At 42.5% G+C, this 27621-nt stretch overlaps 1 protein-coding gene across 11 annotated transcripts in view; it reads left to right on the forward strand.

Moving 5' to 3' along the window:
* The window catches only part of ABI1 (abl interactor 1), a 263170-nt gene that overhangs the window by 95262 nt on the left and 140287 nt on the right, over positions 1–27621 (forward strand). For all 11 annotated transcript variants that reach the window (XM_029588652.1, XM_029588655.1, XM_029588654.1 and 8 more), the window contains one exon: positions 4345–4512. In XM_029588652.1, the coding sequence (XP_029444512.1) occupies positions 4345–4512 (168 nt within the window). The remainder of the gene's footprint in view (positions 1–4344; positions 4513–27621) is intronic.

Here is a 27621-nt window from a genome sequence, read left to right on the forward strand (position 1 = left end):
CACACCCAGGCAGGCTTTCAGTCATTCTCACACCACTCCCACTCCATCCTCCAGGCAGGCACCAATTCATTCTCACACACAGACCCCCAGGCAGGCACCCATGCATTCACACACATACACCCCCATGCAGAGTCCCATTCATACACATGCACACACTAAAGGCAGACCCCCCTCTCTTTTGCCAGCAACCTCAGAACCTCTCTCATTCCTCTGCTGCCACTGTCACTGCTGCGACATGGCTATTGGGGAGGTGCCGATTGCTGCTACTGACACTGAAGCCCATTCTACTGCCTCCTCTGTGCAGGCCCTGTGGGCTTCCATTTTCTCCATGCTGATCTTGTACATTGTGAGATCCGCATAGAGAAAGTGCTATTCTTGCACATTCCCAAAGATTACATGTGCCAATCACTAAAAAGTAATTAATTTTGTTTTTACCTTTGCTGTCTGATCTTCGTTTTCTAATTGGTTGGTCACAGGCTTTTTTTCCCACCTTCCCTTTCTTATTTTTTTTGCCAATTCCTTTTATATTGTCTTTTTTTTTCTGTTTCTTTTCTCTCCATCTTCTTCCCTCAAACACACAGGTTCTCATTCTCACATGCATTTCTCTCTCACACACATACACACACAGGCTCTCACTGTCACATGCTGTGTCTCATACAATCATTCATACACTCAGTCTCTCACTCCCACATGCTGTCTTGCTCTGCAAACATTCAGGTCCTCACTCTCACACACAATCTCTCAACTCATCTCATACACGCACAGACACACACACACTCTACAGACCCTCAGCCTCTCTCTCACCTCTGGGCCTCCTCTTCGCGGGTCGCCGCAGGATGGGCTCTGCAGCGGCCCTGATCTTCTTGGGCCGCAGTGGCCCTGCTACCGGGCCTCTTCTTCTTCTCGGGCCGCTGCGACTTGAGATTCGTGGCGGCCGTAAACGCAAGTGCTGCTCCACTTCTGCACGCGCTGATGCTTCCCCTCCTTCCTGCCCACGCGGCTCCGGCAACGTTTAATTCCGGGGTCGCACAGGCAGGAAGGAGGAGGAGCATCAGCGCGTTTAAACGCGATCTTTTTCTTGGCCTTGCTGATCTGCCTGTCGCTGCGTCCGGGGGCATTGGGGGGATAATAAAAAAACTAGTTTTAAAGGGTCGGCGCAGCTGATTAAAAAAAAAAAATTCCCGATAGTCCACAAAACGCTGCGCGTGTCAGCAAAAAGTCTCGGCATGTCACCTCTGACACGCGTGTCATAGGTTAGCCATCACTGTTATAGGTATTCCAAAAGCCTCCTGTAGCACTGAGGCACTCCTTCTGACAGCGTGTGTGATTCACAAAGTCTTTTTAGAACTTGCTCTATGCCCTTAACCACAGAGCATCTTCCCCTTGATAGTTCAGACTACAAGCAGTAATACAGCCTTTTTTTTTTTTTGTCTTGAAGGTCCAGAGTTAGATGAGGAAGTGTAGGTCATCCTTTTGTTTCTTCATTTTGCTATCATAACTATGCTAGCACTGAGGGGTTTTTTTTTTCTTGCCTTGGTTGATATGGTCTGATATCTTGCTTTGTCGGCCTTTAGTGATTGGCCTCTTCCATTTTCTGCAAATGGCTCGTAATTTTTCTCAAATTCTGAAGCGGCAATTTAAAATATATTCCTTGTATAAAATATCACATACATTAGATATTTATGAAAATATTAACCAGGACTGATTCCAGTAGCATTCCATTCATCACCTTCTCTTCAGTGGTGTGACCTCATGTCGCTACTTTCTCTCGCCATTCACTTAACCAGTTTCTAACCCACTTTACCTCATTAAAACCCTTGCCGGCCTACTTAGTTTATTTATGAGCCTCTTTTATGAACTGTCTTAAATGCCTTTTTGAAATCTCTTCCAGCACTTGCCCCAATTTAATTCTTTGATCACCCAGTCAAAGAAATCAATAGACCTCATGCTGCTTTGAATCCTGTAATCTGCTAGACTCCATTAATTTACCCATTGCTGAGATCAGACTAATTGACCTGCAGTTAGCAGCTGCCTCATTACTCTGACTTTTGTCAAGAGGGACAATGTCTGCCCATCTCCTTTTTTCCTGGAGTTGCTTGTGTTTCTAAAGATTGATTGAACCAAAATAGCGGTCCTGCCAGAACGTCTTTAAGCTCTTTTAATGTCTCCATTGCTTTCTTCACTTTGTTTTCCTATGTTTCACATTGTATGAAACAGTTTCTTCTGTAAATGGAGTGAGTTTTGTAACATCACAATTCCAGTGATTTTTCTCCAGTTCCTTCAGTGAACACCTAACAAACGTATTTCAGTAGTTCTGCTTTTTCCTTGTGCTCCTCCATACCTCTCTCCTTTTCATCACTTGGTCTTAGTTCAACCTCTGCTTTTTCCTCTTCACTAACTTTTTTTTTTTTGTTTTTTCTTTTTAAGATAAGTTACCTTGATGGGGTGGAAAATTCCCGAGTGCCAGGGTAATCCAGGTGCCTAAAAATTTGCACCTGGTGCCTACTTCTGGAAAACGGGCTTCTACCTGTTTGGATGCTCTTATTCTATGAAAAACCACTGCTACTGCAGCCTGGGGCTACTCGCTGTTAATACAGGAGGGGGGGGGGGGAAGAAACCCTTCAAAATGATGAGAAAGCAAGAAGAAAAAAGACAAAAGGAAGCAGACATGAAAACAGAAATATGGGCAAAGCAAGAGAGCAACAATCCCCCCCCCTCCCCCAAGTCCAATAACAGACCATACAAAATAGAAAATGAGCAAACCAGGGAAAAAAAAGTTACAACTAAAACTGTTTGCCTTTGATCCTAAAAGATTTATGGCTGGCATCAGTTTTACTTTTTCTAAATAATTTTATTTTCAGTAAATTGAAGAGCTGTCCATTGAGGATTATAGCATATGTACATAATAAAATATAAACTTACAATAACATTTCCACCTAAAGATAAAATGGTAAAACAAATATCATCACAATGCACTCTAACCATGGTCACTTATACATCATGAACTCTAATCTGCCTGCCAGAACAAGTGAATCTTTACTGTGTTATTATATTTCATATAATCCTTTTCCTTACGCAGTTCCAATTCCATCTCTGCACCTTGATCTACTGTTGTAGGTTTCCCTCCCTGCCTTTGTCTTTTGATTCCCTGACTTCCCTGTCTTTCCAGTTATTTATTATCCTCCTCTTTTTGAGATGCTTTGAACCTCTTGAAATATTTTTTTAAATCTATTTTCAGCCTGCTCTTCTGAAAGCCAAATTGACATTTTGTTTTTAAGGTAGTCCATAGGATGTACTTGCTCGCATACCCAGTGTGTGTCAGTTGGAATGCAGCTGGCATTCTTTGCTTGAGAGATGCTTGATAGTGTTGATGACTGAAATACACCTGCAGAACTTGGGAAGAAAAATCTACAAAATATCTTTGACTTGCCAGCACCTATTAGGCCTCTAACATGTACAATGTTTGAAGAACTGGAGGAGAAGCCTATGCCCCGCCCCAGGATTTCAGCATTTATACACACATTTGCATTCAAGATTTTGTTAGAGCTTATGGAACAATGAAATTCAGGTAGATAAGAGAGTGCTGCCCAAAGAAAAACTAGCAAACCAGGGAGGTGCCATCTTTGCACGACCAGTGAAACAGTAGTGCTATTAACTGTAAGCAACCAGCAGCAGCTCCTTTGCACAGAATCAGGAATAAAGTACACAAGGTAATTTTCAAAGGAGTTAGGCATGTAAATTTAACATCCTGACTTGCAATTTTCAAAAGCCATTTATGTGGGTAAATCCTATGGACTATTCAGTGGCATATATTGAAGCAATTTTCAAAAGCCCACTTACACAGGTAGAGTACATTTCCTCTAGTAAAACCCAGTTTTGTGTGTAAACACTTTTTAAAATCAGGCCGATACGGAGCAGTAAAGAAGACCCAGTAGCTCAAAACAGTTGTTCTAGCTGACTCATTATAGTCCACCAGTGTGACATGATATGCATTTCCAACAGATTTGAATGTACTGAAAAAATTGCTGATGCAAGTGCTACACAAGCGGATTACACCAGTTATGCAGTGTCTGGTGAAAATGGACAGGAAAACGAAACATGACATCCAAGGCATAGCACCCATTTCAGCAAATGCACCATTGTTGTGGTTAATGGTGACTGTCACAGTACCCATAGACCTATCTGCAATGAACTTTGTAGATGTGTATTAACACTACCATATTGGCTTGGTTTTCATGCTGTAAACTAGCTATGCTGTAACTTTAAAATGTAAGTTACCGTATATATCTTAATAGTAGCTAAAACAATTTTCCTCTGAAAAATAATTTTTCTTGTGATTTGCAGGCTCCAGATAAGAGAAAAGCATTAGAAGAAACAAAAGCATACACAACTCAGTCTCTAGCTAGTGTTGCTTATCAGATCAATGCCTTGGCCAACAATGTACTCCAGCTGCTGGATATTCAGGCGTCCCAGCTGCGGAGAATGGAGTCTTCCATCAACCATATCTCCCAGGTAAGGTTAAAAATAGTCTTTCGATGCATTGTTTTTGTCTCTGGGTACCTTTTGAATGAGAAATTCAAAATGATCTGATACAGTGACTCCAGACTTCCTTGGTTTTGCTCCTTTCTTCCCTTTAGGGGAGTTTCTCTTTTGAGCCTAAATAGTTAGACCTTATGATATGTTAGTTCCTGGCCAAAGAGCTGCAGTCATATGGCTGAAAGCTTTTGATGGCCTTGGAGCAGGGATTATCACAGATTGCGATAGGACAAAGTGAATGAAGTCCATCGACAATTTTCAAAAGGGAGAGTAGTCACTCATGGGAAAATAGCAAGATGTTTTATGGAATAGAAATTTAAAAATGTATTTCTGAAATGAGATCCTACCAGCTATGCTACCATTGCTGCATCATCTTCACTTTTTCTTCCAGTTTATTAGCTCTCAATCACATCCTTATCCCCTTAACCAGGTCCTCATCCCCCTAACTAATTTGGTTTTTATGGATATCCATAATGAGTATGCATGAGAGAGATTTGCATACACAACTTTAGTTCTTGGCTCCAGTGCATAGAGGGCCCTTAGGACGCAGTTGAGAATCACTGCTGGTGTTTATATTTTGTGTGCAGAGGGATTTTACATGCAGGAATGTCTCATGGGTCTACAATGTGTACAGCATTTTTTTTTGTTTTTATTTTAATGATTCATTGGTTAACTTTATTTTTATTTTTTTCAGAAGTAAAATGGTTTCTAAACTTTTGTCGCAGTGTCCTGGCCAATTTCTTCTCTTGTTCTGCTTTTGTAAATTCTGCGTTTTGTTTCTCCGGTGTAGTTTTTCCCCTTTCTTTTACTTTTTTATGGGTTTTTAATGCTTTTCCCTTTTTCTTTCTTTTGCAAAGTCCCTGCTTGCTGTGTTTCCAATTTCTTTTGGATAGTATAGTATGATTGCTGTCACAGAGCACAAGGAATCTTCAGGCTAACCAAACAGCTTATTAAAGTATGCAGTCACTGCGAGCGTGATATGACTTCATTATAATATTGGAGTGTAGTCCCATTTTTCTCACAGTTTCTAACAGAAAACCTGTGTTTCTTGGGTTGTATTTGTACAGCTCCCAAACCTTTGTTTCATAGTACATCACATACATAAGACAATTGTGATTGCTTTCTCTCTCATACTGGTGATAACTGCTGTCAGTCTACTTTTCATTTGGTTTCCTCTTAGCAAAAGTCTGTTCAGTATTGTTTTCTCACCCTTTTCTTTTAATGAATCATATTTAACTACTAAGCTTGGACATCCTGATGGATTGGATTGTAATTTTTATATTTTTGGCAACCTGACCTTGAATAAACTACAATTAACTACCATTTACCAACATACAAAATTCTTTAGCCAATATTACACATTCCTTCACAATCTATTAATTAAAATATTAGGATCCGCAAAGTAGAGTAATGCTATCATATCTTCAGTCTCCTGCATTTTGCTGGAATAAAAATTTTTTTTTTGTTTGTATTTTTTTTTTTTTTTTAGGACTTGGGTGTTTCCTCTCCTCTTTATTCTTTGGGATTCCTCTTGAATTGGAACCACCTTGTAGTAGGTCACAGTTTTGCAACCCTTCATTTTGCAGCATCCCTGTTTAACCCCCTTCTCCCATCTAGCCCACCCAAAATGGCGGCCATTCTTGGTCAGGGTCCACAGAGAGCAGCAGCAGCAGCTCCTTCATGAACCCAATGTGCTTGTACTCTGCTGCTCTTGTGTGATGGCCAAGACTCTCTTCCTCTGAGGTCTCTGTAGCAGCCCCAGCCCTAGCTGGTTGGAAGAGCAAAATCCACACTCTGGAATGAAACCACGGATCCCAATAGCAGCACGTATGATCATAGAGTCGTTCATTGGTCTGGCCATATTCTAATAAGAATTGCTATCTTGGATCAGACAAAGGTCCTTCGAGCCCAGCATCTTCTCTGACAGTGACCTATCCAGGTTGCAGGTACTTGGTAGATCCTATAAACTAGAACTAATTTCTGTTATTCCCAAGGATAGTAATAACTTTCTTTAGTCTGGCTGCTAATGCTGTGGATTTTTCCTCCAGGAACTTGTCCAAACCTCTTAAAGCTTGCTTGCTAGTGGTCTTGACCACAGAATTTGGCATCAGGTTCCACAGCTTGACAGTATGCTCAGTGAAATACTTTCTATGATTTGTTTTGAATCTGGTGGTTAGTTTCATGGAGTGTCCCCTTGTTTTATTATCATTTGAAAGGGTAAATCATCCTTTGTTTACCCATTTCACCCTAGTCCCGATTTTATAAACAACTTCTATTTTCCCATAGATAAGCAGGCTGAATTAGCCATACTCTCTGGGACATAGTCCTGGCAGCCTGATGCGGAACTTCTCCAAGAATACAGAGCTGTACTCTGTGCACCTGCCCGGTCGTTCCTGCGCAGATCCCCTTCATCTTGTCAGTTTTTCTCCCACGCAGCTAGGGTCACATTCAGTTTTTCTCTCATGCCTATATTTTCTTTATCTACTCACTCTGAGTACCCCAAAACAGCACTTTAAGTGCTAATATGGCACCAAAGGCACCGGGATTTAAATTCTGCCAATGTGGTAAAATTGTCCATAACAGACGGATATAATTATTGCGTGTAGCCAGATGGACTCAAGACCAATGGGTTATATGCCCCCCTGCTAGCAGTTGGAGATGGAGTCAGGTTTCAGAGCTGATGTCACCCTAGATATACCCCTGCAGTGACCTCAGCCCTTCAGTATCTCTGTCTCCTAGCAGATATGGATGTGCTTTCCCATCTGGATTGCTATACTCTTTAGAAGAAGAAATTCTACCTTTAAATTGGAGAAAGATTGAGCCCCGCTCTCATGCGGTGATACCTAAAGGTCCCTCCCCCAGTTGAGAATTCCTGAGGTGATTTCAGAGAACCTTCCGAGGTGTGCCTTGGTCCGGTAGCCAGTTCCTGGCGTGGACTTTGCTGCTGAATCAACTGAAAGGCAGTGGGTGCAAAAAAACAGAGCGTGGCAGTGACGGTCAAAGTTCTCTCCCTGCGCAGCCAGAGACAGTCTCTGTACTCAGCTGGTAAGTGCTGAACCCAGGAAAGTAAAGAGAGAAGAGGTATCCTTCCGATTCAGAGATGTTGGAGGGGTTTCGGTCAGACTTCCTCCAGTCTTCTTGCTCAGCGTGCCGTACTGATGATGTTCCCGATCCCGATGGGGTGTGGGGAAGTGGGCCCCGCTCTAGGCTCTATAGGCCATGGTGGCGCCATTTTGCACACATTTTTGTGCGTCTCCCATTGCCCACCATAGAGTGTTGGTACTCGCGGTGCATTGCCAGCTGTGCGCATAATGTTGCGCATCCGTGGGCGCACACCTCCTTAGGCTCAGAATTTAGGTAAAGCCGGGTGCACGGACTGTGCGCATGCTCACTGTGGCCCGTGGAGGTGCTCAAAATTGTGCGCACGCGATTTCAAGAGCTAGCCGGCTGAGCATGCAGTTACCGTTCCTAATGGCTCTGGCAGCTGAGAAACATAAGTACCATTCTCTCATTGCTGCCTGCCATATTAGAGCTACACAGTCTGACCTTTATTCTTACTTGTGTCAACACTTTTTTGAGGAGGCCTAGGGAGAGTTGGCCTCCCAGGACTTTGCTAAGCACGGCTCCTCCCATTCAGAGGATGGGTCAACCACGCCCTTAACTGGTAGTACCCCGGATCTGAGTAATCCCGGGGCTGGATTTTCCTTGGGAGAGGGAAATCCAGCAGTGCCTACTCCAGTGTACCTCCTGGGCTAGGCAGGGACCTGACAGCCTTCTCTTGGGTGGAATTTTTTCAAGGCCTTCAAGCCTTCGTACAGGCGCAGTCTGCTTCACTTGCCCCTGTCCGGACAGAACCCCAGCTTGTCAGGCCTCCCTCTCCCAGCCCTATCGGTAGGCCTCGAGACATGCCTTGTCTCACCAAGGGTATCTCTGGCAGGGACCCAAACACCACGGATGAAGGTGATCCAGATTCCTTGGAAGATGGGGAAATCCCACCAGGTTTGGAGCCATATCAGACAATGTTACGGTTTTTCCACAGAGATGAATTGCTGGCCCTGGGTTCCTAGACCCTGAAGACACTGGGAGTGCCTGGTATGGACTCTGACAGAACCAAAGAATCATCATACCGTCCTGGTGTCTCTACGGAAAGCCTCTTGCTGTTTCCAGTGCTGGAAGCCATCCAGGAGTTAATTGACCTGGAATAGGACGCCCCTAAAGATGTTTAAAGGTGGTCGAGCATTGGAAGCTTTATACCCACTGGATCCGGCGGAGAGAATGCCTGCATTTCCTGAAAGTGGATATGCTGGTCTGTGCAGTTTCGAAACAAGCAACTATCCCAATGGAGAGATGAGCAGCATTAAAGGATTCGTATGTTAGGCGGATGGAGTCCATCCTTAAACAAGCCTTTGACGTGACAACAGCGACTTTACAGATTGCTTCCTGTTGTGCCCTAGTGGCTTGCTCGTTCCTGCTCCTCTCTAGAGAGGTGGATGACTCAGGGACACATTCCAAAGAACCTATGGAGCCCTTCACTGCCCTTTTAGCTGACACGAGCTCTGACCTAGTCCATACCTTGGCCAGAGGCATGGCCTCAGTGGTAGCGGCAAGAAGACAGCTAGGGTTGTGAAACTGGTAAGCAGATGTGACCTCTAAGGCAGACCTCACAAAAATGCCCTTCAAGGGATCACTCCTTTTCGGAAGCGAATTGGAAAAGCTGCCCCATAAGTGGGGTGAATCTCTAGTGCCCTAGGTTCTGGAAGATAAGAGAAAGTGGTTACAGCGCCCCTTGCCTATGAGGGGTCGGTCCAGGAGCTCCCAATGCTTTCAGCCCTACAGAAACTCAACATTTTAGATGTCTCTGTCTTCGGGAAGGTCTGTTCTTTTAGAGTCAACAGGTTCGGCCCGAACTCCCCAATGAAGTTTTTTTGCTGACCCATCCACAGAACGAGAAGATAGGTAGACTATCCCTCTTCTACCAGTGGTGGGTTGAGATCATGGCGGCAAATGGATACTGGATAATCATACGAGAAGGATATGCGCTGGAGTTTCGCAGAACTCCTCGGGACATGTTCATGTTGTCTCCTTGTCTCCTTGCCTCTCCCAGCACAAGAAGCAGGCAGTGGAATCTACCTAGATATAAGGCTCCTCAAATTGAGGGTTATAATTATAGTACCTGGGCCCCAGGAAAATATGTGGCGTTATTCCATTTTATTTCATTATACCCAAGAAGGAGGGTTGTTTTTGCTCCATCCTCGCCCTCAAGAGTGTTAACAGATACCTACAAGTAATTCATTTCCGCATGGAAACTCTGCACTCCATCGTCATGGTCGTACAACAGGGAGTGTTCTTAACCTCCCTGAACCTTTCCGAGGCCCACCTTTGTTTGTTTGTTTATCTATCTATCCGATTTTCTATTCCAATCTGGCAAGATCATCAGCGTTTCCTATGCTTTGTAGTACTGGGCTGCTATTATCAGTTCTGGGTACTGCCCTTTTGGCCTGGCCACCACCCCCAGATTATGGTGGTTGTGGCAGCGGCACTGAGGAAAGGAGTCCTGGTGCACCCATGCTTGGATGACTGGTTGATCTGGGCGAAGTCATTAGAGTCTCTGGGTGACCAGTAGGGTGATGATCCTGCTTCAGGAGCTTGGTTGGGTTCTGAACGTGGACAAAAACAGTCTCAAGCCCTCCCAGTCCTTAGAATATCTGGGAGTCCAGTTTGACACCAAGTAGGGCAAGTTCTTCCTCCTGCTCTCACAGATAAGGAAGTCGATAATCCACGTTGGTCAGTTGACGAATGCGATAGGTCCACACCTTGGGGTGTATCTTAAGGTCCTCTGTTTAATGGTGTTAACCCTGGAAGTAGTACCATGGACGAGGGCACACATGCAACTGCTGTCACGTTGGAACTCATTATCTCAAGACTATTCAATTCGCCTCCACCTACCGATGGAAGTATGTTCTCTACTCCAATGGTGGCTACAGGAAACTCACCTAGGCAAGGGTGTAAGCCTGTCCCTCGTGGAAATGGCTGGTTCTCATGACAAACTGACGGCCCAGGGGCATTGGACCAAGGAAGAAGCACGCTGGATCATAAACTGCCTGAAAGCTGGAGCAGTCAGATTGGCATGTCTGCTGTTTAGCCACATAATCCAGAGTCAGGCGGTCTGTGTACATACGCAACAGTTGCCTATATCAACCGCCAAGGGGGAACAAAGAGCCAGCAAGTGTCTCTTGAGATAGATCTCCTTATGGAATGGGCGGAATTGAATCTACAGATGATCTCTGCCTCCCACATCGCAGGAAAAGACAATGTTGGAGCAGACTTTCCAAGCAGGGAGATTCTGGATCCAGGAGAAAGGGCATTGTCGGCCAGAGCCTTTCAGCTGCTGGTAGATTGCTGGGGCCTCCCATTCATCTACCTGCTGGCTGCATCTCACAGTGCAAAGGTTTCCATATTCTTAAGTCGCAGAAGAGATCAGCATTCCCTGGGGATCGACGCCCTTGTTCACACGTGGCCAGAAGATGTCTTACTATATGCTTTCCCTCCGTGGCCCCTGCTGGGCAGGGTCATTCACAGGATCAAGTGCCACAGGGGATTAGTCCATCTAGTGGCTCTGCATTGGCCCAGGCGCCCGTGGTATTGCAGACATGTGGAGACTTCTGGTGGAGACACCCCTCCCTCCCCCCTGCCTCTCACCGCACAGGGACCTGCTCCAGCAAGGTCCAGTCCTTCATGAGGATCTGACTCTTGTCTTGTGGTTTGGCCCTTGAGAGGCTCACCTCATGAAGCATGGATATTCAGTGGCAGTAATTACCACCTTGCTCCGCGTGCAGAAGTTCTCAACATCCTTAGCTTATGTGTGGGTTTGGACAGTATTTGAGGCCTGGTGTGAGGAACGCGATGTTGCCTCTTGGACGGTCAAAATCCCTTGTTCTTCACAGTAGAAGGAGACAGGGCAAACCAGCTTTATGGCCTACCATAGCTTGCTGGATCAAGGAGGTGGTCATGGGAGCTTATGTAGAGGCAGGAAAGCCATTACCCTTTCAGGTTAAAGCTCATTCCTCTAGTGCTCAGGCAGTATCCTCAAGTGGAAGCTAAACTGCTGTCTCCCATCAACATCTGCCAAGTGGCGATGTGGTCCTCCTTACATACCTTCTCCAGGTTCTATCGCCTGGACGTTCAGGCCCGAGAGGATGCAGCCTTTGCAAGGGTGGTGCTAACTGGACTGTGGGCAGGCTTCCACCCCAATCGGGAGTAACTTTTGTACATCCCATTGGTCCTGAGTCCATCTGGCTACATACTAGGAAATGGAAAAATTACTTACCTTGATGATTTTGTTTTACTTAGTGTAGACACTCAGCATCCCACCCACAGCTGCCCAAGAACGATGCCAAGGAATCGTCCGTGAAACGAATATTGATTCCAAGAGGATACAGGTAAGTTGTCACCCCAATCCCTAGATCAGGGCATCTATAACCTTGCTGGGATTCAGCGGGCATTTGAGTACAGTTACGGTTATCAGGTTTTAATCAAGTTTTTTCAATAATATGTCCATAATGGCTTTTTAAGAGAATACTGAAGGGCTGAGGTCAGTGCAAGGGTGTATCTAGGATGACGTCTGCTTTGAAACCTGACTCCGTCTCCATCTGCTAGCAGGGGAGCATAATAACCCATTGGTCATGAGTCCATATGTCTACACTAAGGAAAATGGAATTATCAGGTAAGTAATTTCTCCATTTGCCTTGGTCCAGACCACGACCAGACATCCTGTTGCAATTGCAGCAGGATGTCTCCACGGGCCTGGAGACAAAGGGCTCAAAAAAAATGGAAATACTAAAAACCAATCCGTTTGGTTCTTACGCCTCGACCTACAGTTCGACTCAATTTTTGACAGCTAAAAAGGTAAAGTGATTACAGGTAGGAGGTCAACTTCGCTGGAACCACGGATGAAACGGGTAGAGGATCTTCCAAGAAAGGGAAAGGGCTCAGGAGATAAACCTCCAAAACGACCCACTGACCCTAGGGAAATAGTGTCGGAAATGCCGGAGTTCAAAAGATCCAAGCACGGTGCCGACAGAGAAATCAGAGTCACTCGACGCATGAAGCGTCCACTCACTCAAAGTACCTAAAGCAGACTCATTCAATGGAAAAGGTTTCTCCTCGTAGCACTTGGAGCACAGAGTCCAGCTGTTTGACGCACAGTACATCAAAATGAACGATGTCAGAAGGCAATCACTCCAAAAAGCAAAGGAAAACGACTTTGATGCCATCAAAACATAAGAAAGGAGCTACCCAATCGCAATGGTGACCAGACCCACAGATTGTATTTATGGCAGAAGACCTGGAGGCTGGTTCCGATGTAGATATTGTCACACTAACTAACTGACAAATCCCATTCAACCTCATCAAGCAGTTTATGCTCAGGCCAGTCATAGGTGTCTAAATAGAAACGACAACCTCAACTACAGGAACCCTCAATAAAACGACATAAATCTTGTCAGGGTGCTCTAGCTCCAGCTACCACTCAAAAATAGCTGGATTCTGCCAAAGAAAACTCCATCTAAACATAAATCTGACTAAAGGGAAAGAGGCAGCCTCGCATGCAAGGTCACAGATATTGGGTATTGATTGGAAGAAGGTTTTTAGAATGTCAGATAACCCCAGAGACCAAAACTCATCAACTGAATCTGAGGATAACATCTCAGCAAGGACCCTACCATCTTCCCTTCTGGAATCCAAAGGTACAGAAGAAACCATGGGCCATGACCCTAGCCCAGCAAATTCGGAAAGGGAATTTAATATACCTGCCTCTCAACCAATGTCTCTGGGATCGTCTACAGGGATCCCATCTGATTCACCGGAGGGACCACTGAGCTATCTTCCTCACCTGAAGACCTAACATATTCAAAATTCATAGAACAATTAGGCTCTTAAAAATCGAAACAAAAAACATACCAGATCCCAGGGCGGAAGTACATGGAATATTTAAAGTTTTCGATATTCCATTGGAGCCTACAGCACTTACCTCCCCATGCGGTATTAGAAGATGTCCTAGACAAATCCTGAAAAAATTACACCTCAACAGCTGGAACTGCTGTGGGGAAACACTATCATAGGAACTTTGTCTATTAAAGTCCAATATTTTTTTTTTATTTTTATTGCAAATAAACTTTTAGTTAATGAAATGAGATTATGTTCAAAGCTTCTTAGCTCTTTTTGGAGGCGAGAAACTCGACAGACAACCCGACGCTGGCAGCATTTCGAGAGCGTGCTCAACTGCTTTCTGCTTCAGGGGAAGGATTTTCAGTTCCCCTGAAGCAGAGAGCCAGTTGAGCACGCTCTCGAAATGCTGCCAGCGTCGGGTTGTCTGTCGAGTTTCTCGCCTCCAAAAAGAGCTAAGAAGCTTTGAACATAATCTCATTTCATTAACTAAAATGTATTTGCAATAAAAATAAAAAAAAAATATTGGACTTTAATAGACAAAGTTCCTATGATAGTGTTTCCCCACAGCAGTTCTGGCTGTTGAGGTGTAATTATTTGAGGAATTGTCCAATAATCTAAAATAAGGCTTTGTTTGCTGTTTTCATTGCTAATTTTAGAGGTTACAGCTCGTCCTTTGTGCAGTCCGGTACTAGGCAAATCCTAGACATCACCTTTTTCTACTCCTATTGTTTCCAGGAAAACAGACCTTAAGTTCAGAGTGCACAAGTCTGCACACTATGGAACATTGCAACTACCTCTCACTTCTGTTGCCAAATCAGCAATGAAAAGCGAGGAAAAGGAGATTCTGGTCGAACACTCCACCAGACAGGGGACAGGAAGTACCTTGATGACTTTGGCAAGAAAATATTTCAAGGTACCATGCTGAATTCTAGGATTCAGCACAAACAATTTTATGTACCTCAGTATTTATAACTGTTTACAAGAAACAAGAAAACTCCTCTACGACTATCAATTAAATCAGATCAGACATGGAGGAAGGTATACGCCACCTAATAGGAATGGTCTATGAAGCTTTCAACACCTCCGCAAGAATGTCAGCAGCTGCCATAGCGGTCCATAGACTTGCCTGGCTCAGAGCAAATGCAATAAGGGATGATGTCCATGAAAAACTCGCTGATCTACCATGCAGCAGGGATAATCTTTTCGGGGTCAGATTGCATGAAATGGTCTCACAGTTGAGAGAACAAAGTGGGGTCTGTGTGATCGCTCACTTTCCCAACAGAACATTCCCCTTCTAAACGTTACCTCTACAAACGACCATTCTACCAACGAAGGCAGTACAGACATTTCACACCTTATCATATGCCATCTTATCAGTCTGAGGCAACAGACTTAGCAACCACAAACAAGAAGTTGACACAGAGCACCATGCCAAATAAACAGGCTCAGATGCAGAGTCAAAAGTCTCAACAGAAATTTTGAACAATGCAGTGCCACAGCCACTATTGAAAGTGGGGGGAAGGATAACATCATCCTTCCAAGAATGGTCATCCATAATATCAGACCGTTGGGTTCTCAGTATTGTAAGAAATGGTTACCAACTGAATTTCTGTACAAACCCCATCTTGTGCATCCAAAAGGGGATCACAAAAACTTACATCTGCTCTGCAAGGAGGTACAGAAACTTCTAGACCAAAATGCCATATGAATGCTGACTCGCAGACATCACCACCAGGGATTTTATTCCTAATACTTCCTCATTCTCAAAGGTGGGGACCTCAGACCTATTTTAGATCTTCAAGCCCTGAAAAAGTTAATTCAGAAAGAGAAATTCAATGACATCCCTCAAAACCATTCTCCCATTTTTACAACCCAACGATTGGATGTGCTCTTTAGATCCCAAGGATGCCTATGCCCACATTCCAATGCATCCGGTCTTGTGGAGATAGCTCTGTTTCCGAATAAACAGAATTTATTATCAATACAAGGTACTTCCATTTTGGCCTATTTTCAGCTCCCAGAGCATTCATGAAATACCTAACAGTGGCTATGGAACATCTTCGAAGGAAAAGGCATCAAGTTATTTCCCTACTTGGATAATTGGCTCCTAGTTTCCTGAAATCCAAAGATTCTACTTTCACACCTACAGCAAACCATAATCTGCTCAGACAAACTGGTATTCATAATCAACTACAAGAAATCACATCCGGTTCCCACCCAAACCCTCCAATTCATTGGAGCGTTGTTAAACATCAAACTCTGCTGAGCCTTTCTTCTGAAACAGTGAATATATATTTTTCGAGAACTGGCCTCTGCATTAAGGACCAGTTCTACTGCATCGGCTTGCCAAATTCTAACAATGTTGGGTCATATGGCAGCAGCCCTGTTTATGGTTCAACACACCTGTCTTCACATGGGGGCTAAAGGCTCAATGGTTCCAGCACAATCATCCGCTGTCTCGACCAGTTCGTATGACTCACTCTTGACCTTAGACATCAACTGGTGGCTCTCCCTCAAAATCCCACAAATGGGAGCACCATTCTGATCTCTGGATTATCAGATCACTATGATGATAGATGAGTCTGCTCACGGATGGGGTGCCCATGTACTGCACTTCAAAACTCAAGGAATTTGGACTCTGAAGGAAAAACACTTGCAGATAAACCTGCTAGAGCTGAGAGCTATAAGGAATGCAGTCCGCACATGTGAAGATATCCTCACTGGAAAGAGTAGTGGTCTACACGGACAACCAAGTTGCCATGTTTTACATAAACAAAGAAGGACGACTCTTCATGGACTCTTTGCAGGGAAGCAGTGCTAACACTAGAATGGGCACTAAACCACTACATCCAATTGCAAGCAATGTATCTTCAGGGAATACAGAAGCAGACAGGCTTAGCAGAATTTTCCACCCCCACGAGTGGGCATTAAATCAAGAAGTAGCGAACAATCTGATCAAGGAATGGGGAACACCATATATGGATCTCTTTGCAAAACAGACCAATACAAAACTTCCATGATTTTGTTCCATCTACTCCAGCATTTGCAGAGCAGCCAGGATGTATTTCTAATTCCCTAGTCACAACCTATTTTATGCCTATATCAATGCTTGGAAGACTAATCCAAAAGTGCATAACAGTTGCATCAGATCTCATACTCCTTGCACCAGCGTGGTCCAGCAATCCAAAGACCAATATACCTAGGGAACAGTCAAGAACCTTATATCACAAGAAAGGGGGCATGTTACTTCATCCCCTACACTACTCTCTACATCTGACAGCTTGGAGATTGAAAGGAAGGCCTTGAATCATCTTTCTCTTCTGACAGATATTGAACACATTCTTATTTCTTCTAGGAAACCACCTACAAGGAAAAATTTATGCTGGAAAATGGAGTATATTCTCTAATTGATGTGCTAGCACAGTGATAGATTCACTTCATAGCTCTCCAAAACAAATTCTACAACATCTTCATCTGTTGTATTCTTCAGGACTGGCAGTATTATCCATTAGAGTACATCTGAGTGCCATTGTAGCATACCACCTTTCAATACATGGGAAATCCTTTTTCACACATCCCTTGATATCTTGATTTATGAGAGGAGCGATTTAAACTACATCCTCTGATCACAAAACCAGCAGTCCCCTGGGACATTAACATAGTTTTAGAAAAACTCATGTATCCACCGTTTGAACCTCTACATTCCATCTCAATGAAATTCCTTACGTGGAAAGAATTATTTCTAATAGCTATCACATTAGCAAGAAGAGTCGGTGAATTACAAGCCTTAGTTCGCTACTCTCCCTACCTGCAGTTTTTTTCATAAGATAGGCTGTGTTGATTCACTGGGCAATCTTCCTAAAGTAGTTTCAGCATTTCATTTGAACCAAACAATAACGTTTACCAATCTTTTTCCCAAAACCGCATGCTACAGAGAGGGGAAAAAACCCTTTATACATTGGGCTGTAAGAGAGCTTTGGCTTATTAAATGCAAAGAATTCAGTTTCCAAAATGCAATTGTTTCTTTTCTTCATCCTGAATGCGCCAGACTTACCATTCTCAAAACGTATGTTGGCAACTTGGTTATACCAATGTATTCACTTGTTACTCATTGCATAAGGATAAACTCCTGGATGGAGTAAAAGCACATCAGATCCGAGCTACAGCAACCACCATAACTCACCTAAGATATACTAAATTTGGATATCTGTAGAGCAGCTTATCTGGTCTTCTCTGCACATCTTCACAGCACACTATTGTCTTGCACAACAGACAAAGTCAGATGCAGCGATGGGTGAGGCAATACATTTTGCAACTAAAACAAGCTGTCTCTGTCAACCGAGAATTCTATCGCATGTTTTTCATATCCAAACCCCCTATGGAAACAAATAACAATGAGCTCTAGAATTGCGTAGCTGGGGACTCCCAGAGAGCATGGCTAATTCAGCCTGCTTATATATGGGGAAAAAAGCAAGTTTGCTCACCCTAAACGGTGTTTTCCGTAGATAGCAGGATGAATTTGCCATGCGTTCCCATCTACCTCCCTGGACAGCTTTCATCTCATTCTCTCTGTACCTCTCTCCGTTAACTGCGCATTTAAGCTTTGTATTAACTGACGAGATGAGGGGATTCGCATGGAAATGACCACACGTGCACAGAGCACAGCTCCATTTGGTGTGAGAAATGGCTTGGATCCGTTCACTTGTCCTGCTCCCAAGTTGTTGGCTATTTGCTATCCCTTTCTGATCTGGTCTGAAAACCAACTCGGTCAGGGTGCACCTCAGTCCTGTCGGAGCCTACCACCATGGAGGTGGATAATTCGCTGATTTCCATGCATATTGTGGTGAGTCGGTTCATGTGGTATTTTCTTCAGCTGCACCCCCCTCCCCCCCGGGGCCTCCTGTGGAATCCTGGGATCTTAACGTAGTTCTGGCTTGTCTCATATGAGATCCTTTCGAGCCTCTGCGTTCCTGTGAGTTGAAGTACCTGACATGGAAGGTTTTCCTGATTGCGTTTACTTCGGCATGCAGTTAGTGAGCTTCAGGCATTGGTAACATATCCGCCTTACTCAGTTTTTTCCATGACAGGATGGTGGTGCTTTGCACTCACTCTAAGTTCCTGCTCAAGGTGGTGACTGATTTTCATCTCAACCAGTCAATTGTCCTGCCTACCTTTTTTCTGAGGCTGCATTCTCACCACGGTGAATGGGCTCTACACAGCCTGGACTACAAAAGAGCCTTGGCTTTCTTTCTAGAGAGAACAGCAGGCTACCGACAATCCACACAACTCTTCATTTCCTTCAGTAAGAACAGATTGGGAGTTGCAGTCACCAAGCACACTTTATCCAACTGGCTGGCGGGTTGTATTTCCTTCTGCTGTGCGCAGGTGGGCCTTCAGCTTGGAGGCCACATCAAGGCTCGTTCCTTCCCTGTCAAGGCTGCTTTGGTAGCCCATCTGCATGCGGTTCCCATGGCTGACAGTTGCAAGGCTGTGATGTGGCGTTCCCTCCACATGTACGTGGCCCATTACTGTTTGGATAGAGATAGCCCTAGGGACAGCAACTTTGTTCAAGCTGTCCTGCGGAACCTCTTTCAATAAGAAACAACCCATCTCTTCCTGCCTAGTACCCACTTTATCTGGGGCAGGCTTCTCCCTAAGTTTTCCCCACCACCGCTGTTGCGCCCGTTAGCGCTGGGTTCGGTGGCTGTGGATTTATATCAGTTGGGGAGCAGCCTTCAACTTGGTATTCACCCATGTGTGAAGACTACCATTCTGCTTGTCCTAGGAGAAAGAAAAGTTGCTTATCAGTAATAGGAGTTCTCCTAGGACAGCAGGATGTTTAGTCCTCAGGAAACCCACTTGCCACCCTACAGAGTTGGGTTTCTGTTAGGTTTGTTTTATTTTTTCGTAATTCTGTGTTACGAGATTGAAGGGGTACCCCTGCATGGATAGTGGCATGCTGGGCATGCTCAGTGTGCCAGTCAAAGTTCTAGAAACTGTGACACAAGTTTTCCATGCCAGGCTCCATATGATGTCACTCGTGTGAGGACTAACATGCTTCTGTCCTAGGAGAACACTTGTTACAGGTAAGCAACTCTGCTTTATTCTCCATTCCTTTAAAGACCATTCCTAATATTCTATTTGCTTTTTGACTGCCGCCACACACTGAGACGGTTATTTCAACATATTGTCCACAAGGACTCCAATCCTGGATTGTGACTCCCAGTACAGAACCCAGCATCATGTATCTGTATTTAGTATTTTTTTTTCCTGTGTATTACTTTTCTACATTAAATTTCATTCATTCAGATGCTCAGTTTCCTCGTCTCAAAAGGTCGTCTTGTTCTTCAGTCCACTGCCATTTTAAGAAATTTTAATAATTTTGTGGTGTTTAAAAATGTGGTCACCTCACTCTTTGTCCCCTTTTATTGATCATTTATGAATGTTAAACAGTACAAGTCCCATTACTTTTTTATTTTCTTCCTTCCTATTGGAAAACTGTCCATTTAACCTACCCTCTGTTTCCTGCCTTTCAACCAGTTAGCAATCCACATCGGAAATTCCTTGAATTTGTAATTTCCTGAAGAGTCTTTCCTCAGGGACTTTGTCAGATGCCTTCTGAAAATTCAAATACACTATCTTGTCTAGCTCATTTTTATCTACATGTTTTACACCTTCAAAAAGTTCTAAAAGTTTGGTAAGACAAGACTTTTTCCCTTGCTAGAAACATGTTGACTTTTCCCTCACTCTCTCCTCCTAATTCAGTTCACTTAAGCTTATTCCCTCTTTCCTCATTTGTACCCTCTATCTATTCTCTCCCAACTCATTGACTGACTCCCTCTATAGCATACGTTTACAGTGTGAGCTGTTCATGGGGGGTGGGGGGTGGATTTAGCTGCAATTTAAAGGGAGCATTGATCAAAACTGGTGGTGGTCTGGCTAACAATCTCACCCTGATGTGCCCTTTTCATACTACCATTGGAACGCCTTTTATGAATTGCTTAGTTTCTTGTAAATGTCATCTTTTACTCATTCTATTCTAACCTGAGGAAGGGAGTAATAGCTCCCAAAAACTAATCAAAAGTTAGTCCAATGAAAACATATTGCCTTATTTAATTTTTTGTTAACCTTTAGTTCTCTGACATCCAGTGAGAAACAATTTACAAATTTATTTTTGTTAGATGGAATTAATTATCAACAAGACAGTAATGAAATGGGCACGTTGCAACGGTTAACTGATTATATTGATGATCACTATTTATGATCCTCAATTTGGTTTATAGAAACAAGTCACTCTTGCTTTCCAGGGTTGATAACCATTTTATGAGATTTCGATAATGAGATTATATATGTGATGGTGGTTCTTAACTTCACCGCAGCCTTTGATCAAATCGTTATATCTAGACTGAAGGATATTGGCATTGATGAACTTGTCTTATGGTTCAACTCTTATTTATCAGACAGGCGGCAGCAAATTAAAATTGGCAATAGTACATCATTCTGGTATTGCATGCCTACTGGCTTACTCTTATCAGCAGCACTATTCAGTCTTTAACTCCATTATGCAAACTGTTGGCTGGTTTAGAACTAAATTATATACTATATGCAGATATGCAGATTTCTTTTTGTTTTACCATTTTGTTCATCTTGGTCAGTCATATTCCAGTATTTTTCTGTTTACTGTCAAGCAATGGTGACATCATAATTGTTTAGTGTGAAATATTTAAAAGGCAGAAATCGTTATCCTTAATAGATTTTTAAAGGCATATAAATTCAGTAGGATTATTTTTGAAGGGTATCATCTTCCCATTAAAACTGAAGTTCATAATCTAAGGGTAATACTTGACACTGACATTTCTATGCATTTACACACAGAATCTGTTAAGTCTTCATTCATAAAACCACAATTATATAGATTAAAACCATTATTAAATCCCTAAGATTTTCGTAATACTCTTCAATCTTATTTTTCTCTTCAGTGGATTACTGTAATTCTTTGGCCTACCAGCTAACTCATTGCTTACACTTCAGATTGTTCAAAACAGTGTATTACAACTTTTAACCATTTCCTCATCTTGAACACATCACTCTCATACTAATTGATTTATATTGGCTTCCAGTCCAATTATGTTCAAAATGTAAAGTGCTTACTTTAATCAATAAATTAATCTGATATAGCACCAGAATGGATCAATTTAGTCCTTCGACTTTACAAGGCATCTAGGTCCCTAATGTCGACAAAGGGCTACCTGAAGTTCCCTTAATAAAATTAGCACATTTGTCTGAAGTATGCAGCAAGCTTTTTCCATTGCAGGTCCTATTACATTTTATTTATTTGTTTATTTATCAAGTTTTATATACGTTGTTCGGTTTCGCCATCACAACGGTTTACAAAGTTTCGATGTTTAACAGTTTCCAAAAGAATCCTGTGATTGTTAACATAGATAATAGTAGGCTTTATAAACGTGGTTCGGCTGTTAAACTATATAGATTCAGTTATGTGTTGTATTACGTGCTTGCATTGGTTCCGTATGTTTGCATAGGGCTAGGAGGGGGAAGTAATATCTGAGTCATTGGGTGTTTTGATAGGCTTTGGTAAACATCCAGGTTTTTAGTTCTTTTTTGAATGTTTTTAAATCTTGCTGTGTTCTAAGTCCGTTTGGGAGGGAGTTCCAGAGTTTGGGACTTCCTAGGGATATGGCTTTCATCCGAGTTGAGGTAAGTTGTTTGGAATGCTCTCCCTGAGTCGTCAAGTCTATTATCTGATTTAACATTATTTAAAAAGGCATTAAAAGCTTATTTATTCAAAGAAGCTTTGGGGTCTAATGGCGTCCTTAGATGAAATTAAGTTGTATTAATGTATTATTTCCTAGCTATCTGTGCAGTATTTGTTTATTCTCAGGGGACTATAACAAAGATCTGATATTCAGTCTGCATTATTTTGGTTTTTTTTATATTTATATTTTGAGTGTTTTTATTGTTCCTCCCCTTGGTCTTAGTGTAGAGATGAGTAAGAAACAAACTAAACTAATGTGTTTTAATTTAGATTTAAAAAGAAGGTCCCATAATTTTTCTGTTGGCAAGTAGGCATGAATTAGCCATAAACAATCCCTCCCCCCTCCGATGGGCTTTATGGCACAGCATGAAATATCAGTACCATCTATGGAGTAAGATGGTAGTCAATGAGAGTTATCAATGCATTCAGCATAGAACACTTCTGAGCTGGCTAACTGCAGGTAAAACTGCCATGACACCGGGTTTCTCTTCAGCTTTATCAGCTCTGAGTGAGGATGAGATGATCTGGGTATCTGAAAAGGATGTCTCTCCTCCAGCTTCAGTACAAAGCATTCCTCAGCCAGTGGGAGCCCAGTTATCTGAGCTCATAAATAATTTCTTTGTCTCCTTTAAGCCCTGAAGAAGTGGGAGAATAGAACCTCTCCTATTCATGATGGAGGAAATGTTTCGACATAGTGGAACTGCTTCAAGTTCCAGAGCGGTGCATACTTCTCCACAAGAGCCTCCAGCATTTGGAGTAAGTCTTTACCATGATGTGATGGATTCTTCTCTTTCAAGGGGGTCTCTTCTCATAGCCCCTCATTGGATCAGGACAGGCTGTGGCATCCCAACCTTCAGGCCCTGTTGCTCACAGCCTGGATGTTGAGAGGCTAATTCTGCAGCCGCTTGATCTTTTAGGGAAACACTAAGCCACAATCCCAATAAGGTAACAACTGGGTTAGAGACCTCTGCTTTTTTAGTGGGGAAATGTCTTGGTCCTGGTGGCTTCTAGAAATCCTTCTACTAGAAAGTCCTAAGGACTGAAGGTGGAGGAGGTTTTCCATGTGGTGTGAGCAGAAGGCCTTAGATCCATTCTCCGGCCCCACACAAAAACCACTCTATTACCTTCCACGCCTGTTGGAGGCTGGCTTAAAGACCACCTCCATCAGGGTTCATCTTATGTGATTGGCGCTTACGACCATGGCGTAGATGGTACACCCATCTCTGTACAGCCTATAGTTGTATGCTTTATGTGGGGTCTGCTTCAGTTGAAGCATCCTATAAGGCCTCCTGCTGGGTCTTGGGACCTAAATGTGGTGTTAGCTCAGCTGAAGAAAGCTCCTTTTGAGCTGCTGCACACCTGTGACCTGAAGTACCTGACCTGGAAGGTCATATTTTTGGTGACGGTCACTTCAGCGCGCAGGGTTCCCTTTAATCTCCCATTTATTGTGGCCCCCTTTCTTTGCTGAAATTCCTTTTGGAAAAATGACTACTTAATGGCTGTAGTTTTTTCTTATTTGTATATTTTATTTATTCCTTTTTTTTGTCATTTGTTTTCATGGAAGTAAGGAATATCTTGCTTGTATATGCTTGAAATTAATAAAAATAAAATTAAAAAAAGTAGCACTGAAAGTAGACCTACCTAAGAGTGAAAGGTACCTTTGGGACCTTTCACTGATAGGTTTCCAGTTCAAATCAGGCTCAAGGAGGTAATGTTATTACCAGGATTGACAAATTTAGAAAATTTAAGAGCCAGAGAAATGTTTTCCTTTTAACTTAATCTTGTGTTTTTGTTTTTTGATTCCTCCCTTCTCTTCAGTTTTTTCTCTCTCTCCTTCTCTTCCATATGACAGCATCTTTTCTTACATGCCTTTATCCATGTTGCCTTAAGGCAGCTTCACATGGTCCTGGGCTGATGGTTGTAGCTTCTCTTTGAGCCAGGGTGGTGCCAGGCACCACCTTTGCGTAGGGTGTTCTGGGCAGTTGTTTGGGGTGCCACCGGCATTGCATATTTTACTGAAGAGCTGGTGGGGTGCCAATAGGATGCTGATTTTCACCCAGGGTGCCATTAGCCCTAGAGCCAGCCCTGCCAGGCACCAGATTTTACATAAGAGCAGTAATACTAAGTCAGGCCAGAGGTCCATGAAGTCCAGCATCCTGTTTCCAGCAGTGGCCAGTCTAGGTCACAAGTACGTGGCAGGATCCCAAAAAGAGATTTCGTATTGCTAACTCCCAGGGATAAGTAGTTGCTTTCCCCAAGTCTACTTGATTGAGAAGTTTGTGGACTTTCCTTCAGGAACTTGTCCAAACCTTTTTTTAAACCCAGCTATGCTATCTGCCTGTACCACATCCTCTGGCAATGAATTCCAGAGCTTAATTGTGCATTCAGTGAAAAATATTTCTCAAATTTTGTTTTAAATGTGCTATTAGTCTTTATTTTTAAGCAAGAGTAAGCCACCAATTCACATTTACCTGTTCTGCTCACTCATGGTTTTATAGACCTCTGTCATATCTCCCTTTAGCCATCTCTTCTCCAAGCTGAAGAGCCCAAACCTCTTTAGTCTTTCCCCATAGGGGTGCTGTTCCATTCTCATCATTTTGGTTTTCCTTCTCTATACATTTTCTACTTCTGCTATATATTTATAAGTTGTGGTGACCAGAATAGCACATAATACTTTAGATTCAGTCATACAATGGAGCAATATAGTGGTATTGTGATATTCTCAATTTTGTTTTCCATTCCTTTCCTAATAAATCCTAACATTGTTTGCTTTTTTTTTTTTTTTTTGACAGTCATTGCAACCTGAGCTGACACTTTGTCCATGATGCCTTTTCCTGGCCTAATATGGAACCTAACATTGTGTAACTACAGTTTGGAATATTTTTTCCTATATTTATTACTTTGCATTTGTCCACTTTAAATTTCATTGGCTGTTTGTATGTCCAGTCTTGCAAGGTCCTCCTGCAATTTCTCACAATCTGCTTGTGATTTTCAACTTAGAATAATTTTGTGTCGCCTGCAGATTTGATCATCTCACTCGTTCCCTTTTCCAGATCATTTATAAACATATTAAATGATGACCTGGTGCCTGGCCTCTTTGCATCCTTGAACTCATTACCATCTGAAAGTCATTTGGTATCTTATGTAAAAAAAAAAAAAAGTTGATCTCCATGTGGTTTGCAACACGTAGGTGTCCACATCACTAAATTCCACCAATTGACACCATTTTTGGCATGCTTAGGAAAGGGACCAGAATTGCTCGCGTATGCTGACTGAATCAATCTCTTGCTCTACAAGGTGGTCCCATCAGAGCAGGTTTAAGGTATAATTTGTATAGGGTAAGCAAGCTCTCCTTAAATTTTGATGCAAAGAGGATGCTAACCAATATTTTCCAAGTTTTCTTCATTTCCCCCATGTACACATAAGCCAACTATTGCAACACCCCACTTCAGATTTTCTTTAAACAAAAAATAAACATTAGGGAATATTTACAGCTTCTCAAAAAGGTGCCTGATGAGTAGTACTACAACCAAAATCCTCTAAGCCATAGTATGGGCAGTGGCAGTGCACAATGCAGAGTAAATCTACATTCATCAGGGATACTAACAAACATAGCTTTTGTTGCTTGCTTTTTCCCCTCCCCTGCAGTGCTCAGGTTGCAGGCTTTCTTGTGGTTGTGGTCTCCTGTTAGCCTGCCCAGCTGCACTAACGTTAAACTCACCATAGATGATAGAGTAAATTTATTCACCACACTCCTTTCAACATTGCACCTGTAGAAGAGTGTAAACAATTCCCTCTTGTATATAATAGGATAAAAATGGGTTTAGTGTTCATCCGTCTATTAGATTTTTAACCCACCTCTCCAGTCAAAAAGACTACCTGATGCAGCTTACAACAAATCCAGTTTACAGTTTATAATATAAATTCAATAAAATCCATATAAAATAGCAATCAAATAACACTAATATAACAATTTCTACTCAAATATAAATGTATCAGGTCCCACAGCAAGCCCAAGTTCCACTGACAGTCCAATCGCCGAAGTCTTTCATCCTTGCATTTTTAAAACACGAACTTTAAATTTCTGTAATCTAATCTAAAATCTGTAGGAATATAGATATTAACAATTCTGTCATCTACTGTACATAGTGTCTTGTTTATGCTGTTGGGGTGAAACTTACCACGATTGGGTGGTGGGGGGGAGTGACAGCTTTACGTGCAGATGAAGGCTATTTCAGAGTTCTGCTAGTACTTATAACAGTAGTAAGAAACACTCCTTTATTGTCGTAGAATTGATATGTCTAGTTAAGTCACCAGAAAAAAAATACAGCATTAATAGCAGGGCAACGCCCTTTGCTCTTGAGTGCTTGCATGGAAATGCTTCTAACAGTCATTGAGTCACCTGATACATGAACTGTTTGCTAAGGACTCTGAACAGTGCCTGCTTTGTAGTCAATCAGAAGACTCCAGTGAGACCCCGTGTACTTGGCTGCTTGTGGCCATTTGTCGGAAGCAGCTAAAAATTCTAAGGAGCTGTGACTTTTTTTTTTTTTAAGTGAAGATATTTGTGCTGTAAAATTGAAAAAAATGAAAGAAAACAATTGCAAGTTAAATGGCTATTTTGATGAAGTAAGTCTGTTCAAACCAAGACTATAATTGTCTTGAATCTCCCTTGATGCTGTCAGCCATTTTCTGGCACACGTGTATATAATGTTACAAAACTTTTGACTTTGGTTTTACTCATCAAACATGGAGCCACTTTGGATATTGCTGCTTAAAATTCATGTTTAGTCGGATAGTGGTCTAGCACCCTGCACACATCAACTTTGTAATTACTGATAAATTGTGCAGAAATTATTTTTTAAAGATCAGTTGGTAGATGAAGCAAAATTAATTCTTCCTTTTTCTCCCCCTTGTTGCTTTGATTTATAGTTCATTTTTAAGGTGATAATGGGGTTTTAAAGCTCTTAATGTTTAGCTACATCCAAAAACGTAAACAACAACTAAACTTTCAGGTGCTGTTGCTTTGGTATTTGATGTCTTGTCCCAGATTGTATCAGATAAGAACGTCACCACTTTCTGTACTGAGATCAACAATTTTTTGTTTTTAGCTGTTGAAACACCTGTATTTCTTTCTTGCCTGGGGACATATGTTCTCCCCCCTGAAATCTAGTTGCTGATCTGCTAGGTAGAAGATGTCCTTCCTTGTGCTCCTTTAGGAGCACGTTTTTTTTTTCTTTTTGTCTCCCTTGTTACTGAGCCAGTTTGCTGACATTTTAATTGCTATGGCTCCGAGATATTGGCAGTTTCATCTGAGGGGAGTTCTTCCAGTTACAAAGCTGGAGTTGTTTCTGGACTGAACG

Source organism: Rhinatrema bivittatum, chromosome 2 (genome assembly GCF_901001135.1).
Source record: "Rhinatrema bivittatum chromosome 2, aRhiBiv1.1, whole genome shotgun sequence".
Taxonomy (NCBI): domain Eukaryota; kingdom Metazoa; phylum Chordata; class Amphibia; order Gymnophiona; family Rhinatrematidae; genus Rhinatrema; species Rhinatrema bivittatum.